Source organism: Scyliorhinus canicula, chromosome 17, assembly GCF_902713615.1.
Source record: "Scyliorhinus canicula chromosome 17, sScyCan1.1, whole genome shotgun sequence".
Taxonomy (NCBI): Eukaryota; Metazoa; Chordata; class Chondrichthyes; order Carcharhiniformes; family Scyliorhinidae; genus Scyliorhinus; species Scyliorhinus canicula.
In genome coordinates, this window is record NC_052162.1 from 105,946,123 (window position 1) to 105,959,641 (window position 13,519).

At 44.3% G+C, this 13,519-nt stretch overlaps 1 protein-coding gene and 5 pseudogenes across 1 annotated transcript; all 6 read right to left on the reverse strand.

Annotated features, from left to right (window-relative positions):
* Nucleotides 1-612: 612 nt before the first annotated feature.
* LOC119951499 lies at nt 613-1,682 on the reverse strand (annotated as a pseudogene).
* Nucleotides 1,683-3,635: 1,953 nt separating this feature from the next.
* Nucleotides 3,636-4,446, reverse strand: LOC119951500 (annotated as a pseudogene).
* On the reverse strand, nt 4,168-5,241 carry LOC119952006 (annotated as a pseudogene).
* A 10-nt stretch (nt 5,242-5,251) lies between these two features.
* On the reverse strand, nt 5,252-7,566 carry LOC119951501 (annotated as a pseudogene).
* Nucleotides 7,567-7,727: 161 nt separating this feature from the next.
* On the reverse strand, nt 7,728-8,815 carry LOC119951502 (annotated as a pseudogene).
* On the reverse strand, nt 7,739-11,021 carry LOC119952004 (zinc finger protein 235-like). Its single transcript, XM_038775462.1, has 2 exons — nt 10,586-11,021; nt 7,739-10,044 (listed from the first exon to the last, which is right to left on the reverse strand). Exon 2 carries the CDS (start codon nt 9,672-9,674, stop codon nt 8,895-8,897), a length of 780 nt encoding a protein of 259 aa, XP_038631390.1. The 5' UTR covers nt 9,675-10,044; nt 10,586-11,021; the 3' UTR covers nt 7,739-8,894.
* Between the last annotated feature and the right edge of the window lie 2,498 nt (nt 11,022-13,519).

A 13,519-nucleotide genomic window follows, 5' to 3' on the forward strand; every position in this document is an offset into this window, starting at 1 on the left:
CTTTGATTAAGGAGCTGAATTGGACAGATACAACAGTTGGTGGTAGTAGCACCAAGCACCCTGTTAATCCCAACATATATAACCTGTAGATCTCGATCATCACAGTCAGTTTGGATTTCTTGTTATAAGCTGATCCAGTATTAAATAGTATCCCCCTGTCCTTTCCCCCATTGGCTTGGCTACTTCCAAGTTTTGCAGTATTCTTGCTGTTGGGTTTAAGTTGTGTATCTACAAGTGTTGTTGTTTGCCTCAATGACAGATGAATATGTAGGTCTCAATCCAGTTTTTGTTATGGGGTTCCAGCTTTACCAAATGTTGCTGCTGCTGTCTGAGAAATGATTCAACTGAGCAACTTCCAAACCTCATCAATATCAATATTGTTCCATGAAGGTTTATTGATCTGTTTGCAAAATATTTTACGTGTTTTCATGTTCCTTGATAAGTTAATTTCATAATGGTGGTTTCGCTGTGTATAATGTGCAAGTCAGTAAGACTTGTTAGCAAGGATTAATCAGCAGTTTCTAATTGGAAATGTTAATCAGTGGAACCTCTCAGACACTGAATTGTGGAGTTGAAACCAGAGATCAATTTGGATTGAAGGAAAAGTTCAGATTTTGTTGTAACCTAATTTATTTTTAAAAATCACCTCCGAATCTTTATTTGTCACGTTAAATATTCCTGTACAGTCAAACATATAGTTAACGTTATCATATTTCAGAAATACACTTTTATCAAGAATTGGATCAATAATATAAAATTGTCTGGTCGCTCTTTTTGCTTCAGCTTGTCTGCATAAAATTTAAAACTTCCAGGGGTTCAGTGAAAGGTAGAGATTCCCCGGAATCTTTCACCAGCACTGCAAGACACTTCAGAAACGGCTCATCTGGTGTCACCTTTTCGTACAAAGGCTTTGCAGAAACCACATCATTGTCTATAGCATAACTTTTCATCAGATATAAATATGCGATTTCCCTTTCTAGAAATCTTTCATCAGGTCAAGGAGCTCAATGATCTTATGAGCCTGTCCAGGTTTTTGTGCTGTCGTAATGGAAGAAACCAAGCTGATTTTCTGTTCTGAAATTGCAGGGCGCCTCTGAAACAGGAATTTGGCAACTGCTGTTTTGTCTAGATCCATATATTGTGGGAAGAGATCCATCACAGGTTATACACTTTAAAATGGTTAGCTAACTGTTCAGCCATGGCACTTACTTTGTCTGGTGCTTCTTCGTGATTTACTTCTAAAACCTGTCAGAAGGCCGAGGACACATTAGTGCTTGCTGCTGGGAACTATTTCCTCCTGGAATGCAGAAGGGTTCAACATTTTCCACTGCTGTATCAATATTATCATTCCTCATGTGAGCCAGGACTAAGTTATTGATAAATAGCGTCCTGGACAAATTGATAGGCTGTGTCAGGTTTCCATTAATTGTTCTACAGACTGAATTTTTTCCACGTCACTTTGGAGGCGTGAGCTTGGACTAACCATGCAACAGCAAGCTGGATGGACACTTAATTAACTTGCAACATCTCCTTCAGGGTGGAAGCAGCATCTTTCAGATTATCCCGACTAACTTGCGTTATGATGAGTTGGCTGTTGGCAGCATTGCTCAGTGTAAAGCCTAGATGCGAGTCTCAACTTTGGTTCTGACATACGTGGATTTCTCCCCGAACCCATGATCAAGAAGTGTTCAAGAAGCTTGAATAAAGTATAAAGTTTGAGCCAGGAAAGCTGGACAGGAGGTTTTGGAGAAGGGAGAGGGGGTCAGGGTATTAAAAGACCATTTCCTGGGGGGATGTTTTGCGAGGTTGGAAGAGTTGGGGGAGAAATAGGGATTGGGGCAAGAGGAAGGGTTTAGGTACCTGCAGCTCCGGGACTTTGTTAGAAAGGAGATTCAGAGCTTCCTGATAGCGCCGGTCCCCTCATTGTTGGAAGAGAGTTTGATGGCAGAGGGAATGGGGAGGGAATAGTGTGGGCGATTTACGGGCTGTCCATAGAAGGGATTAAAGCCAAGTGGGAGAAAGAGTTGGGATAGGCTATGGAAGACGGAATAGGGTGTGAGGGGTTCCGGAGGGTGAACGCCTCAACCTTGTGCACGTGGTTAGTGCTGATACAGCTGAAGGTCGTGTGTAGGACACACCTCACGAAGGCGAGGATGAGCTGACTTATTGAGGGAGTAGAGGATGTATGTGAGCGCTGTGGGAGGAGCCCCGCAAATCATGTACACATGTTTTGGTCCTGCCTGAAGCTGGAGAAGTATTGGAGGGAGGCTTCTCAGGGTTAGTGCATGTGAACTTGGAACCAGGGCCCCTAGAAGCTATTTTCGGGGCTGTCGGACCGGCCAGGGCTGCAGGGGCAGATGTATTAGCCTTCGCCTCACTGAATACCCAGTGCGGGTCCTGTTGGGGTGGAGGTCAGATTCTCCGTCCTGTGCCTCAGCTTGGCGGGAGGGGATCTACTGGAATTTGAGACTCTCAAGGTGAAATTTGAGCTGAGGGGGATGAAGGGCAGCATGGTAGCACAATGGTTAGCACTGTTGCTTCACATCAGCAAGGTCCCAGGTTCAATTCCTGTCTTGGGTCACTGTCTGTGCGCAGTGTACACGTTCTCCCTGTGTCTGCGTGGGTTTCCTCCCACAAGTTCCGAAAGACATGCTGTTAGGTAATTTGGACATTCTGAATTCTCCCTCCATGTACCCGACTAGGGGCTTTTCACAGTAACTTCATTGCGCTGTTAATGCAAGTCTACTTGTGACACTGATAAAAATTATTATTAAAGATTATTATCATCATGAAGGAAGGGTTATACAATTCATGGGGACTGTTTATTATGCACAATCAAGAGTTGGTTGCCATCGAACATTGTAAGGGGGAGAAGTGGGGGGGTTGGGGTTATTGTTGTTCTTGTTTATGGATTGATTGTTAATTTTCTTTTGTTTTTACTTGGAATGTGCGGGCGATGTTTGAGTTGGTATATTGAAGGATATGCTGTTTGGGGGATTGATACTGTATTTGTTTCTGTTTGTTTTCTTTTGTCTATTTGATAGAAATGTGGAAAATGAGGAGAATAAAAAGATTTAAATAAGAAGCTTGAATAAGCAGCTGAGCTGAATACCAGACCCTTCTTTTCAGCTGCCAGGAGTATGTTATGGGCTGCTTGAATGTTGTTCTTCTTGCTAAGTATTAGCAGCCTCTGCTGATAAGCACTGGCAGACTCAACAGGCAGATCGGTAGCTTTTGTTTGTATGGCTTCAATGAGAGCAGCAGATGATATGGGGTGAGTACAGATGATATGGGGTCAGCACATGGCTAAATCGCTGGCTTTGAAAGCAGACCATGGCAGGTCAGCAGCACGGTTCAATTCCTGTACCAGCCTCCCCAAACAGGCGCCGGAATGTGGCGACTAGGGGCTTTTCACAGTAACTTCATTTGAAGCCTACTTGTGACAATAAGCAATTTTATTTCGGGGCTGGTTTAGCTCACTGGGCTAAATCGCTGGCTTTAAAGCAGGCCAGAAGCATGGTTCGATTCCCGTAACAGCCTCCCCAAACAGGCGCCGGAATGAGGCGACTAGGGGCTTTTCACAATAACTTAATTGAAGCCTACACGTGACAATAAGCGATTTTCATTTTTCATTTTCATGAAGTGGATCTTGAAGCATTCTCATACCATATCTCAGGAACTTCAAATCTCCCGACCATTGACCTTTAGTATTTAGGTATGTAATCAGAGTGTTCTCTCTTGGGGTATCACATTTGCTTCCTCCATTTTGGACCACATTGAATCCGCTTTCCCCCACTCATTATTTTCTTTGAAAAGCTTCAGAAGATCTGATCTCTGTGACATTTGAAGAGCTTCTGGGCCATTTCCACCACGTTCTCAAGTGCTTCAACTTTATTTGTGGCTGTGCATTTATCTGCAAACCATTGAAGCCTCCCTGGATGGGCTCTCAACCCAGGTGTCTCAATAATTTTTGCAGCCTCTTTGTATTTCCCACTCTGAAGACAAGCACAATAAAGCATTGTTATTTCACCTCGCTCCTGGTTTACAAAATCCATAGATTTCAGTACATGTCTCCCTGGTCGACCACTTACACAAAACATCATGAAGCCTGGGCACCTGGCCATATTTCTTGTGACAAACAACTTTAAATTTAGAGTATCCAATTATTTTTTTTCAATTAAGGGGCAATTTAGTGTGGTCAATCCACCTACCTTTTGGGTTGTGGAGGTGAGACCCATGCAGACACAAGGAGAATATGCAAACTCCACACAGACAGTGACCCAGGGCCGGGATCGAGCCTGGGACCTCGGCGTTGTGAGGCAGCAGGTTTAACCACTGCGCCACCCTTCTTTTGACAAGCAATAATTGCATTTAGTGCGACAGGCAGAATCCCCTGATCCAGATAGACTCCAATCTTTGACTCCAATCTTTGCGCATTCTCCCCATGCCCGCATTGGTCTCGCCCCCACCACCCAAAGATGTGCAGCGTAGGTGGATTGGCCATGCTAAATTGCCCCTTAATTGGAAAAAAAATTGGATACTCTAAATTTATTTTTAAAAAGATGGACTCCAATCAGTGGCGAACACAGGCTGGCAGTATGCTTGGCCAAACCCAAATTCAGATTGGATTCATGTAGCTGTTTTACTCTATCAGTTTCTCTCCTCATGGCTGCAGCCTTCAGGATATGGAAGAATGAAGTGACAGTATTCTCTCTTTGAACATCTCCTTTAGGATGAGAATAACATCTTGTAATTTACCATGCTTGGCTAGGACCCTCCCAAGTGCCAAGTATCAATAGAAGAATCTTTGCAGTCCATTTCTTGTTTCAGGTTCATTATCTCTTCTGCGTTATCATGACAACGGCAAAGATTTATTAGTGCAGCGCAGCTGCCAATAGCCATGTCCGATTCATACTGAGCTTTCACTTCAAGTGCTTTTTGCATATTCTCAGTCCCACAAAGCAACTCTCTCCAATGAGTCTCCTCTCCATATATATGTGCCAATCTTGTTTCTAGAGCAGCAATTTTAGCCTCGTACCCTTTTGGGAGGTCAGCAGCAGTCAGCTTATCCTGTTCATTCGCCAAAACCATGATATCCTTCATTAACTTAGGGATGTGGTGAGCATCTTTTTTTTTAAAATTTAGAGTACATAATTCATTTTTTCCAATTAAGGGGCAATTTAGCGTGGTCAATCCACCTAACCTGCACATCTTTGGGTTGTGGTGGCGAAACCCACACAAACATGGGGAGAATGTGCAAACTCCACATGGACAGTGACCCAGAGCCGGGATCGAACCTGGGACTTCGCGCAGTGAGGCAGCAGGGCTAACCCACTGCGCCACCGTGCTGCCCAGCATCCAACAAATTTCTAATTGCTCTGTAGATAGTTGCTGGGATTACGATATCCATCTTGTTCAGCTGATGGAAGTACTGTCTCAGATGCTCCTCCTTGGCCTGCACCTCAGAGTCACTCATGCTGTCAATCAAGTTATAAAGAAAATATCCAGCGGCTTCAGTTGGTCCTGGAGAATCCTGGCAATAATGCTCATCTTTGTACAACAATTCCGCTACCTTGCTAATAAAATCAATATCTTTAGACCTTTAAATCCTAAAACAAGACTGCCTCTGAAACTACTTAAATCCACTGCAGGATTTATCGGCAACAATAACATAGAATAAACCTTGCCCAAAATGTCGATTTAAAGCTTCTGTTCTTAGTTCAGAGGCACAAAATCCAATTGTGTTGACCAGATATCCATCATCCATTTTCCTCAAGCTGGGTACGAGCTACCTTGATGCTGTCAAATGAGGACTGCACTTAGTTTTCATAGGTTTCCACATCAGGTTCTATTCCTAGATACTGCATGGCTTTCAGTACTTCTGTGATCTCTTGTACATTCTTTTCCTTCTGATCTTGTGCTAGCACAGATCAAAACTAATGGAGCCTGATAGGTAAATCTTTCTTCTGCATGATTGTCATGACCTCAATTTCATAGAATCATAGAATTTACAGTGCAGAAGGAGGCCACTCGGCCCATCGGGTCTGCACCGACCCCTCTAAAGCGCACCCTACTTAAGCCCACACCTCTATGTTATAAGACATAGAAGCAGAATTAGGCCACTCGGCCCATCGAGTCTGCTGCACCATTCAATCATGGCTGATATTTTTCTCATCCCCATTCTCCTGCCTTCTCCCCATAACCCATGATCGACTTATTAATCAATCTATCTACCTCTGTCTTAAACACACTCAGTGATTTGGCCTCCACAGCCTTCTGCGGCAAAGAGTTCCACAGATTCAGCATCCTCTGGCTGAAGAAATTCTTCCTCATCTCTGTTTTAAAGGATCGCCCCTTTAGTCTGAGATTGTGTCCTCTGGTTCTAGTTTTTCCTACAAGTGGAAGCATCCTCTCCATGTCCACTCTATACAGGCCTCGCAGTATCCTGTAAGGTGCAATAAGATCCCCCTTCAATCTTCTAAACTCCAACTAGTACAGACCCAGAGTCCTCAATCGTTCCTCATAGGACAAGCTCTTCATTCCAGGGATCATTCTTGTGAACCTCTCTGGATCCTTTCCAAGGCCAGCACATCCTTCGATACGGGGCCCAAACTGCTCACAATACTCCAAATGGGGTCTGACCAGAGCCTTATAGAGCCTAGAAGTACATCCCTGGTCTTGTATTCCAACCCTCTTGACATGAATGCTAACATTACCTACTTAAATTTAGTACTGCGCCTCAGACGTAAAGCCCGAATTTAGTTCTGTAGCCCATTATAATTGAACTTACATTTCAATTTATCTGGCATCCAGCGCACAGTGAAGAGTGCCTTCCGAACTGCCAACTGAACCTGCACGTTAACCTTCAGACGTGGGGGATGGGGATAACCCAGTAACCCCACCTAACCTTTTTTAGACACTAAGGGCAATGCAGGCCTGAAAAATAAGAACTAGAAACCATTTTGCCAATCCTGAAAGCCACCCCCACAAACCACTGAATTCCACATTTCTGAATTTCAGACGTAAAGCCCGAGTTTAGTCTTCACCCCAGCCATAAAGCCAGAATTTAGTTCTGCGCCCAGGCATAAAGTCCAAATTTAATTATGTGCCCCAGGCGTAAAGCCCGAATTTAGTTCTGCACCCCACGCATAAAGCCCAAATTGAGTACTGCGCCTCAGACGTAAAGCCCGAATTTAGTTCTGCGCCCCAACCATAAAGCCCAAATTGAGTACTGCGCCTCAGACGTAAAGCCCAAATTTAGTTCTGCGCCTCAGACGTAAAGCCCGAGTTTAGTTCTGTAGCCCATTATAATTGAATTTACATTTCAATTTTTCTGGCATCCAGCGCACAGTGAAGAGCGAAGTGGAAAGGAGTCAAGTGCAAATTGGCCCCCTTTAGTCCCTCACTGAAGTGACACAACATTTCCATTGGCTTGTCGAGATTAATATAGTGCCAGATAAAGAAGTTACCAAGGTCTACTAAATCACCATTTTGGTTCTCAGACTGAAACGTGGGAAAGGGTTTCAACGCCTGGAAAGCAAAACCTGTGTAATCAGGTTCAAACATAAATTAATTGCGTCTGGTACATATCCCTTGTCATGTCTCATCCGCTCCACAATATCCTGAGCATATTGTGGATGGCCAGACTTGACCAGGCGTCAAGTCCCTATCCATCAGGCTGGCATCTGTGTTTTCAATTTTCTCCAGTTTCTTGTTTCACTTTCTCAATATCTCCCTTATCAGTGATGTGGAGATGCCGGCGTTGGACTGGGGTGAGCACAGTAAGAAGTCTTACAACACCAGGTTAAAGTCCAACAGGTTTGTTTCAAACACGAGCTCGTGTTTGAAACAAACTTGTTGGACTTTAACCTGGTGTTGTAAGGTCCCTTATCAGTGTATGCATTCAGCAGTGCAACATAGGGATCTGGACTGGGCTCAATTCCTGCACCACTCATCACAGTTAGAATGCCCTTTGCACCTTCCAGGTCACCAGTGAGTTGAACACCACATCTGTAATTGGTAGATCTTTGCTCTTCATAAAGCCTCAATATCCCCTTCAATACAATATGTTGTTATCAGTCTCTGGAAAAGAACTGTTAGTTTGCACATTTGCAGATTCCATTTTTGTCAGAAAATTAGTTGGTGAAAACTTGTATTCATTCTGAAGATAGGCACACTGAAGATAGGCATAGTAGTGGCTCACATTGAAAGCAACACTTAGGTCTTGTAGTTTGTCCCAGATTCGTTGAGTGAAATCGGTTCACTCTGGCAGTTGCATCTCTGGAAGCAGAGAACCACAGCTACATAGTCACAGCAGTCAGGCTCGATTGCCATTGGGAAAGCCTGTTCGCCAAATGTCATGAAAAACCTTCAACGGCAGGGTTTTTGGGATGCGACCTGTTCTCCAAACAGATGAATCCAATTTGTTCAATGCCCAGTCAAATTGCCTGGACTGTGTGACCTGAACCACTGAGCTTCCTTCAGCCTTGGCAGATGTCTCCTACTCTGTGGCAAGAGCACGCAAGTGCACATTGCTGTTCAGAGATCTGCAAAAGCTGATATAACCGCCCCTCCAATGTTGAACAGCGTTGTCATTGCCCAGCTCCCTGAGCCGGACTGAGAGGCCAGTGTGCAGGCAGCGAGCCAGCGCCAGCCACTTGAGAAACCAGGCATAATTTAATTTCTGATGCGAATTCCTGAATTATGGCAAAAGATCAGAGATGGAACTTTTCATGAGGGAGACAAAGCCTTGGAAATCAGTGACAGATTCAAAATATTAAACACCAGCCAGCTTTAGGGTTGTTGACATCAGCATAAATAAATCAAATATTGTCAGTCTATCAGTCCTGGATGAGATTAACAGCAACAATAACAGCAGAATCCAATCTCCGCAGTCACTTGTGAACTTGCTGGTGTGTCAGCAAGTTGGCTGCCTGAGTGAATCCTTTTGCACACACGGAGCAGGTGAACGGCCTCTCCCCAGTGTGAACACGTCTGTGTACATTGAGATTAGATGGAGACCTGAACACCTTTCCACAGTCAGTGCAGCTAAATGGCTTCTCCCCAGTGTGAATTCGCTGATGTGACTGAAGAGTGGCTGACTGAGCAAATCCTTTCCCACACACCGAGCAGCTGAACGGCTTCTCTCCAGTGTGAACTCGCTGGTGTGACTGAAGGGTGGCTGACTGAGCAAATCCCTTCCCACATACAGAGCAGGTGAATGGTTTCTCCCCAGTGTGAACTCGCTGGTGTGCAGTTAGATCAGATAAATGTCTGAATCTCTTCTCACAGGAAGTACAACTGAACGGCCTCTCCTCGGTGTGAATTTGCTGGTGTTTCAGCAGGTTGGACGACACAGTGAATCCTTTCCCACAGATGGAGCAGGTGAATGGCCTCTCCCCGGTGTGAAAGCGCTGGTGTCCACTTAGGTGGGATGAAGATCTGAATCTCTTTCCACAGTAAGTGCAGCTGAAGGGTCTCTCCCCAGTGTGACCTCGCTGATGTGTCAGTAGAGTGGATGACTGAGAGAATCCCATCCCACACATAGAGCAGGTGAATGGCTTCTCTCCAGTGTGAATACGTCGATGGCTTCTCAGTAAGGATGGATAATTGAATGTTTTACCACAATCCTCACATTTCCATGGTTTCTCCATGGTGATGTCCCCAGTTTTCATGCGTCAATGAATTTCCAGCTGAGGTGGATAATTGAATTATTTAACAGTCCTTACATTTCTGTGGCCACACACAGACATGTGCACAGTTTCTCCTCACTGTGAATGGTATGATCTTTTTCAGGCTGTGTAATTGGTTAAAGCTCTTTCCACGGTCAGTTCACTGGAATTCACTTGGCTGTGTGTCTTGGTGCTTTTCTAGTCACACTTATGTTTGAAATATTTTCCTTCAGACAGAACAAGCAAAAGCAAACATTTCTCTTTCCGCATTCAAATAGGTCAAACAGATTCAGATCCCTATGAATCGAGTGACACAAGCAGATCTTAATGCTTGATGACGCTTGACATCTGCAAATCCATCCCTTCTAATCCCCTGTAAAATGAATTGACAAAAGTCATCACTGTCAGTACAATGCAAAAATATAATAACAAAAAAAATCTAGTTTCTTTGGAACATTTCTTCTTTTCTTGCCCCCCCCCCCCCCCCCCCCCTTCCACATACACTCTCCCTTCCCCCTGTTGAAATCCAAACCCTTGACACAGTCTCCACTATTTCCTTGTTCCACTCCCAGTTTTTTCTCACCCTTTTCTCTGGCTGGGTTCAATTCTCCAAATCCCTGTGAAATTAATTTCCAATCCATCAGCGTCAACCAGGATGTAATTTGATTGGAGACAACCATTTCCCTTAGTTTGAGTTTCCATAGAATCCCTACAGTGTAGAAGGGCCCAATCCTCTGACGAGCACCTTGCACCACCTTATCTCCATAACCCCACCTAATCTTTTGTACACTAAGGGGTAATTTTGCATGGCAAATCCACCTAACCGGCACATCTTTGAACTGTGGGAGGAAACAGGAACACCCGGAGGAAACCCGCGCAGACCCGGAGAGGACATGCAAACTCCACACACTCACCCAAGGCCAGAATTTAACCCAGGTCCCTGTTGCTGTGGGGCAGCAGAGCTAACCACTGTGCAATCTTTGGTGTTTGCTGCATGGAAGTCCTCTCAGTCCGTGTAAAATGAGTTTCCAAAATCCATCAGTGTCAGTCCAGGATAAACTTCACAATATTCTCTTCTCCGGCTGTCTGGAACGCGCATGCGCCCTTCGATACATTGCCCCCTATAAGGATGGCGGCCGTTAACTTGGGGCCTTCAAATCAGGCAGCTGCTGTTGCGGCCCCGTTTGGTGCGTAGGTGGGACCGATCGATTCTTTTTCGGAATTAAATCTCTTCCATGGGTTTTTATGAGGCCTCTACACTTGTTTTTGCAGCCTCCATCACCCTCCGACAATAGGCCGCTCCTCCCGAGTTGCGGGGTCGAAATACTCCACGTCCTGCAGTTGCTTTGCTAGCACTGCGCACGCGCCGATCCTCACCCAAGCAGCGCATTCTCTTTTCCTGAACATGCCATTGCACCTGCGCAAGCGGCACTTGTAATGAAGGAGAGCATATTCTGACCCGCTGCCAATGCTGGCTAGGAGAACCACCATTGAAACATGATACTGTTGAACAGAAAATAACGTTTTGTGATTCAATTACTATTGGAGCCACGGGACCAATATTTACAAGTATTAGAATAACTAATGCAGCAACCAAAGTGCAGAGCACCATAGTCCTTGCCTAGGTGCAATTAACAGAACAAATCCTTACAATTAAACACACTGGAGTCTGCACTGCTGTAATGAACAAATGTATTTTTCCCCTCTTGGGATGTTACATTGAAACCGTATCTTGACAGTAACAATGCACTGATTGTAGATCAAAACCTTTGAGATTTTAAAACTGGGGTGTTAACAGGTGGGGTAACTGAATTACTCCATTTTCACATGTGAAGTCTCTGGTGTGACTATGTTGCTGTGTCAGTCAGTAAATGGGATGACTGAGGGAATCTCTTTCCGTTTTCAGCTGGTGAACACTATTTTCATGGTGAGATTTAACCCCTGGGTTCCCAGCTCAGACGTGGCTATCAAGCCCTCCTGAGATGGGTTCCACATTCACAACACTCTCCAGGTAAACAAGCAAAATACTGAGGATATTGGACATCTGAAATAACAACAGAAAATATTGCAAAGCTGATTTGGTCTTGCCTATTTAGATGGGAGAAATACAATATCTGTGAGCTTTCATTAGAAATGCACTGCATCAGTGCGCAGACCTGAAATGTTAATTGTTTCTCAATCCACAGATGTTGCACAGTTTTAAAAATAAATTTAGAGTACCTAATTCATTTTTTCCTGGGCGACTGATAATGATGGGTCTGTCCCCAGGGGCTGGTTTAGCACACAGGGCTAAATTGCTGGCTTTAAAGCAGACCAAGACAGGCCAGCAGCACGGTTCAATTCCCGTACCAGCCTCCCAGAACAGGTGCCGGAATGTAGCGACTAGGGGCTTTTCATAGTAACTTCATTTGAAGCCTACCTGTGACAATAAGTGATTTTCATTTCATTTTAATTTTTCCAATTAAGGTGCAATTTAGCGTGGCCAATCCACCTACCCTGCACATCTTTGGGTTGTGGGGGAGAAACCCACGCAAACACGGGGAGAATATGCAAACTCCACACGGACAGTGACCCAGAGCCGGGATTGAACCTGGCACCTCAGCGCAGTGAGGCAGCAGGGCTAACCCGATGCACCACCATGCTGCCCGTTGCCAGCTTTGTTTCTCAATCCACAAATGTTGCCAGCTTTGTTTTTCAATCCACAAATGTTGCCAGCTTTGTTGAATGTTTGATGGAGTTCCTTGGTTTTATCTCTGCTTGCTCCTGAGCTATGTGTTAAATATATTGGTGACTAACTTATACTTATTCTCGTACCTCCACAATTTTTACCAAGTGTCTCTTGAATTTACAATCAAAAAATTTTGGAACAACTCAGCAGGTCAGGATGAAAGTTCAAGAGGGAAGCTCTGTAAAAGAATGGACTGCAGGAGAGATGAAATAACAATAGGGATGATGGTGAAAAACAGAACAAGACATCAATGGAACAAATAAAGGAATAGAAGATGGGAGAGCCATTCTGTATGAATCAGCTTGCTCTGCTCTGGGAATATTTTGCTTCTCTGTTCATCCAGATCACTTCTGTCCCACACTGAAAAATCTCAAATCCTTCCCCTCTGTTACCCAGCATAAACACTTCAGTGAGAAACCTCATCCAAGTCACACAGGAAGAACTTCTTAGTTCTGATTTATAAAATATTCAGGGGAGTTCTAAATGTCTCTCTGATCTTTGACGTGGACCCGTCATTATCAGTCCCCCCAGGAAATTACTATTCTAATTCTGTGACTCTGAGCAGTTTTGCTGATTCAGGGGTTGAGTGGAACGCTTCACTTTTAAAGTGTCATCATTCATTGTAGATAAGGCCACTCTGATCAACTTGTTATTCACACTTCCAGTAAAGTGGCTGTAGTTTTCACTCACAAACCCGTAACTGCGATATTAACAAAGCAGGATGAAGACCGACTCAGTTTGACCAGTGACACTGCTGGAGGAATGGAGAGCTGGAGTTCATCCATGAACGCAGCGAAGTTTAAAAGCAATGACATCCAATGTGGTGCTCTAACAGCCAACCTTGAAATCATGCTGTACTAATTCAGCTAGGTGAGCATGCAGCTAATCTGCATTTGTTATCACAGTGGGATAATTGCGTGACAGCAAGGGGGAGAAGGAAATTGACCACTAGACACCGATAGAACCAATGCTTTCCACTCAATAATCAAATAACATAATTCACAGCTTCCGCTTCTTAACTGCACCTCCTTCCAAATAATGTGACCCATTTTCCTCAGGATTTGTTCCTGGATTTAATATTTACCTGCTTTATGTCCTCATTTTGAAATCAGATTTGCTT

What these genes read in the sequence shown, in the direction of transcription:
- LOC119952004 (XM_038775462.1), bottom strand. Translation starts at nt 9,674, where the DNA reads ATGAAAACTGGGGACATCACCATGGAGAAACCATGGAAATGTGAGGAT.